The sequence below is a fragment of the Cebus imitator genome, unplaced genomic scaffold (assembly GCF_001604975.1).
Source record: "Cebus imitator isolate Cc_AM_T3 unplaced genomic scaffold, Cebus_imitator-1.0 Scaffold45, whole genome shotgun sequence".
Classification (NCBI taxonomy): Eukaryota; Metazoa; Chordata; class Mammalia; order Primates; family Cebidae; genus Cebus; species Cebus imitator.
Genome location: NW_016107360.1, coordinates 16,807,818 through 16,813,817, shown reverse-complemented (window position 1 = coordinate 16,813,817; position 6,000 = coordinate 16,807,818). Strand labels below are relative to the sequence as shown.

The following is a 6,000-nucleotide window of genomic DNA, read 5'->3' as shown; positions in this document are numbered from 1 at the left end:
AAAAAAAAAAAAAAAAAAAAAAAAAAAAAAAAAAAAAAAAAAAAAAAAAAGATAAATATCGGTTAGGCAAGTGAATGGGTTAATGAATGAAAAAAGGAACGTAGGAACCATTGCCTATCTGCCTTTCCATCTATTGAAAAATCACTATAAAATACATAGATAACCTTTAATCCATTGAAGCTCATCCAGTTAAGTTAAAAGGATCACTACATCAAGGTTAGCTGCATTGCAGGTCATCCTACTTAAATATGGCTTTTAAATATTAAGCATATTGTAGATGGTAGATCTTTCATCCAATCAGTTTAATTCCATTTGTGATAAAGTGGCTAGTAACAAGAAATAATACTTAAGATTAAATTGTTGAGCAACCCTAAAGTCTTCATAACTCTTTAAGTAGCAGCCTAAGCCCATATTTTTAGATGGGTCTTGCTATGTTTCCCATGCTGGTCTCAAACTCCTGGGCTCTAGTGATCCTACCTCAGCTTCCCACGTAGCTGGGACTACAGACATGTGCCACTGCACCTGGTACAAGAGTTTTGGCAGTTACCCAATTTGAAATAAATCTATTATAAAATGTTAGCCAAGAGTAGTATATTATTTGGGAAACGGTACAATAAAAAAGAGCAAAGATCTTGAAGCAGCTTTTCAAATTTAAAATATTTTAAATATATTTTAATTATCCATACAAAGATAAATTTTTGGTGGAATAGTCATGATAATTGTTTCCTTTCTGCTCAGGAGCATTTTAAAATATAAATATGTAAGCAAGCTAAATGTATGTATTAATTCTTAAAAGCCAGATGCAAAAGTATATAATGAGAATGAGCTAAAACTATGTGCATATATATGCATGTTTCAGAGGGATATGCTCAAGGTATTATATTAGTATTAGGGGAGAAGTTTGGTTATTGTATTTATTTTATAAAGTGGAGGCTTTATGGGGGGTGGTCTTAAGATTTTTAGAAAAAGTCTATCAATCAAGGAGTAGCTGTTGGGGTATTCATGGTTAAAATATGATTTCTGGGCTCACAGTGGGTTGCATCATAACCCAGAAATGAAACTAATAGAAAAATCACAGAAATGAAACTAATAGAAAATAAATTTAAATGTTACTTGTTTATCTTCAAGTAGTTGAATTCCAGGCAATTTTTATTTTCTTTTTTATATTTTTACTGTTATTTCTGTGATATGCATGGGTTGCTTTTATAATTGGAAAAAAATATACTTTCTGATAAAGTAATTGAATTACAAACATAGTTTTGTCTTATTCTGTAGCTGGAAAATACGATATGCTTTAAATATTTTTGTGTGTATAAACGGTAATGTGGGAGCTGGGCTTTGTGTCCCACACTTTTAATCCCAGGACTCTGGAAGGCCAAGATTGGAGGATTACTTGAGGCCAGGAATTCAAGACCAGCCTGAGCAACGTAGCAAGACCCCACTCACCTCTACAAAAAAATTTTAAAAATTAGCTCGGTAGGATGGCACATGCCTTCTACCTAGTCAGTAGGCTGAGGTGGGAGGATCATTTGAGCCCAGGAGTTTGAGGCTATAGTGAGCTAGAACTGCCACTGCACTCCTGCCTGGGTGACAAAAAAAGGCCATGTCTCTATAAAAGTAGTAATAAAATAAATAAATGGTAATTTGATGTGGTGTCTTGCTCTTTGAAAATAATGCCTTAACATTTTTATGTCTTTAAATAACACAAGCTTCTGCTTGGTATCAAAGGAGCCTGGGGAAAGAAGTATGAAAACTAATTAATTAATTTTCTTTTACTTTTTAGATGCCAGAATTCCAGAAAAGTTCAGTTCGAATCAAGAACCCTACCAGAGTAGAAGAAATTATCTGTGGTCTTATCAAAGGTGGAGCTGCCAAACTTCAGGTGAATAATTATCAAGAAGCCTTGGCTGTGCATGGTGGCTCATGCCTGTAATCCCAGAACTTTGGGACACTGAAGCAGGAGGATCGCTTGAGCCCAGGAGTTCGAGACCAGCCTGGGCAACATACTGAGATCCCTTCTGTATTTAAAAAAGGGCTTGGCACGGTGGCTCATGCCTGTAATCCAGCACTTTGGGAGGCCAAGGTGGGCAGATCACGAGGTCAGGAGTTTGAGACCAATCTGGCCAACATGGTGAAACCTTGTCTCTACTAAATATACAAAAATTAGCTGGGCATGGTGGCACATGCCTGTAATCTCAGCTGCTTGGAAGGCTGAGGCAGGCAGATCACTTAATCCCAGGAGGCGGAGGTTACAGTGAGCTGAGATCACACCACTGTACTCCAAAAATAAAATAAAAGCTTAATAATAAAGGCTTTAGGGCCGGGTGTGGTGGCTCAAGCCTGTAATCCCAGCACTTTGGGAGGCCGAGGCGGGTGGGTCACGAGGTCAAGAGATCGAGACCATCCTGGTCAACATGGTGAAACCCCGTCTCTACTAAAAATACAAAACATTAGCTGGGCATGGTGGCGCGTGCCTGTAATCCCAGCTACTGAGGAGGCTGAGTCAGGAGAATTGCCTGAACCCAGGAGGCGGAGGTTGCAGTGAGCCGAGATCGCGCCATTGCGCTCCAGCCTGGGTAACAAGAGTGAAACGCCGTCTCAAAAAAAAAAAGTAAAAATAAAAGTAATAATAAAGGCTTTAAAGGCTTTTTTTTTTTTTTTTTTTTGAGCTGGAGTCTTGCCATGTTACCTATGCTGGAGTGCAGTGGCACAATCTTGGCTTACTGCAACCTGCTCCTCCCTGGTTCAATTCTCGTGTCTCAGCCTCCCGAGCACCTGGGATTACAGGTGCCAGCCCCAAACCCAGCTAATTGTTTTTTGAGACTGAGTCTTGCTCTGTCTCTCAGGCTGGAGTGCAGTGGCACAGTCTTGGCTCACTGCAACCTCCGCCTCACAGTTCAAGCAATTTTCCTGCCTCAGCCTCTGGAGCACATGGGATTGTAGGTGCCTGCCACCGCCCCCAGCTAATTTTGCATTTTTAGTAGAGACAGAGTTTCACGGTGTTGGCCAGGCTGGTCTCAAACTCCTAGCCTCAAGTGATCCACCCACCTCAGGCTCCCAAAGTGCTGGGATTACAGGCATGAGTCACCATGGCCCAGCCTTATTTTATCTTTAATGTTAAAGCAGACTCATTCATCTTCTGTTTGATAAAATCTGAGTACAGCAAGTTTAGTTAGATAGTTTTTGCCTATCCTTTAGGAATATAAAACCCAAAAAAATATATCTTGAGTTGTTCTAAAATGAAATACCCTATTGGAAAAACAAAAATTAATAATCCTGAAATAAATGTCAGTTTTTATTAGTCTTAAGTACTAAGCTAACTCATGCTGCATACAAGTATTAAACCATTTTAAGGATAATATTAAAAGTGTATAGTGGCAAGTTGCTCTTTCATGTTTAAATAAATTATAGTAGTTCATATTGAGATGTAACCTTATTAAGGGCATAATCGAGTTTTTAAAAAGTTGTCTCTGTTTTAAAGGAATGTGTTATATGTAAATTAAATCAATAATATGTATATTCTGTAAAAGTTATTTTTTTTAAACACTTCTAAAAAATAATATTTAACCCAGTCTCCTAAGTTTCAAGACCTGACCAGCTATTCCAATGTGCATTCATTCATTGATATAGTTTACCTTAAATAAGCAAGTTAAATCCAGCATGTAACAGCATCAGTAACTAAGAGCTTCATATAGTTGAATTGCTTTCACTGTATTTTTGTGCATTGACCAAGTTGGTTGAAATTAAAATGTTTTATCTGTAGTGAGAAGAGTAACCATATCACCTTCAGTTGCAAATTCCCATACCGATTAATTAGATTTTTTTAATTTATTTTATTTTTTCGAGACAGAGTCTCACTCTGTCACCCAGGTTGGAATGCAGTGGCATGATCTCGGCTCACTGCAACTTTCACCTCCCAGATTCAAGTAATTCTCCTGCCTCAGCCTCCTGAGTAGCTGGAATTACAGGCACGTGCCACCACACCTGGCTGTTTTTGTATTTTTAGTAGAGATGAGGTTTCACCATATTGGCCATGCTGGTCTCAAACTCCTGACCTCAAGTGATTCACCCACCTTGGCCTCCCAAAGTGCTGGGATTACAGGCATGAGCTACCGTACCTGCCTAGATTTTTTCAATTTTTAAAGTTGATACATAATAACTGTACATATATATGGGATACATGTGATATTTTAAAATGTATATAAAAAGTATAATAAATCAGGGTAATTAGGATATCTGCCACTTCTAATATTTATTCTTTGTTTTGGAAACATTCTAAATATTTTCTTCTAGCTATTTTGAAATTTACAGTAAAATACTGTTTAGTCATCCCACTGTGTAAACACTAGAACTTATTCCTTCTAGCAGTATTTTCGTAACCAACCGTTCTTTATCCCCTCAGCCTTCCCACCCTCTGGTAAACATCTTTTTACTCTCTACCTCCATGAGATCAACTTTTTTAGCTTTCATGTATGAGTAAGAACATGTAATATTTGTCTTTCTGTGCCTGGCTTATTTCACTTAAGATAATGACCTCCAGGCTCACCCATGTTGCTGCAAGTGACAGCATCTCCTTACTTTTTATGGCTGTATTATTAATCAGATTTATTTAGTGACAATGCTAGGGCACTCAAGGTAGCACCTTATAGTTAAGGTTATTCTCAGGATTTTATAAATGAACCACGTGAGAAAAATCAATGTAAAAAAATAACTTGCTGGATGCAGTGGCTCACGCCTGTAATCCCAGCACTTTGGAAGGCCAAGGCGGGTGGATCGCCTGAGGTCAGGAGTTTGAGACTAGCCTGACCAACATAGTGAAACCCCGTCTCTACTAAAAATACAAAAAATTAGCTGGGTGTGGTAGCGGGCACCTGTAATCCCAGCTACTTAGGAGACCGAGGCAAGAGAATCACTTGAATCCGGGAGGCAGAGATTGCGGTGAGCCAAGATTGCGCCATTGCACTCCAGCCTGGGCAAAAAGAGCAAGACTCCGTCTCAAAAATAAGAAAAGAATAACTTAACTGTGTGGACCGGAGACTGAGCACAGTTCTATGCACATAGGAAAGCATGCAGTATGTGTTTGGGTAGCACAGAGAAATTCTGGCCATGTGGGCTATGTTTACAATAATGCCTTTCACTCTTTTCTTACAGGTAATAACGGACTTTGATATGACACTCAGTAGATTTTCACACAAAGGCAAAAGATGCCCAACGTGTCATAGTAAGTGTGGTATTTGTAAACAAATTCACAAAAGTATGTCATTATTTTAAGATCCTCTATCTATATTACCTGTGAGATAACTGGGTTTTTTAATTTCATTTTGGACATCGACAGTGAGGAGAGCTGCTTTTTCTAACTATATTTTTGCGGTTTTGTTTTTTCCCATATTATATAAATGACTATTTTCATGTATGGTTTTGGTAGCAGAGGGAATCAGAGACTTCTGAAATATTTCTTGGCAAATATGGTCTATTGATTATTCAAGAAATTTTTAAGTAGGTTGTAAACTTTGGGTTCACCTGAAAAAACAGCATTTATCAAATACTCTTGTTTCCTAGGAATATTACCAAATTTTAATGTCTTTTTTGTTTTCCAATTTGGCTGTGAGTTTTTAAAATAACGCTCTTTAACCTGACAGGGAAATGGTGAAATGAACTCTCTCATTTACTTTTAATATATGTGTAAATTGAAAAACTTTCTTGGGGCTGGGCATAGTGGCTTTTGCCTGTAATCTCAGCACTTTGGGAGGCTGAGGTGGGCAGATCATTTGATGTCAGGAGTTCAAGACCAGCCTGGCCAAAATGGTGAAACCTTGTCTCTACTAAAAATACAAAAATTTGTTGGATGTGGTGGCAGGCACCTGTAATCCCAGCTACCTGGGAGGCTGAAGCAGGAGAACAGAATCCCTTGAACCCAGGAGGCGGAAGTTGCAGTGAGCCAAGATTGCACCACTGCATTCCAGCCTGGGCAACAGAGTGAGACTTCATCTCAAAAAAAAA

The 6,000-nt window shown here is 38.5% G+C and overlaps 1 protein-coding gene across 6 annotated transcripts in view; it reads left to right on the top strand.

Moving 5' to 3' along the window:
- NT5C3A (5'-nucleotidase, cytosolic IIIA) overlaps positions 1-6,000 on the top strand; it is a 43,076-nt gene that overhangs the window by 29,119 nt on the left and 7,957 nt on the right. For all 6 annotated transcript variants that reach the window (XM_017527140.2, XM_017527144.2, XM_037737960.1 and 3 more), the window contains 2 exons: positions 1,784-1,882; positions 5,152-5,221. In XM_017527140.2, the coding sequence (XP_017382629.1) occupies positions 1,784-1,882; positions 5,152-5,221 (169 nt within the window). The remainder of the gene's footprint in view (positions 1-1,783; positions 1,883-5,151; positions 5,222-6,000) is intronic.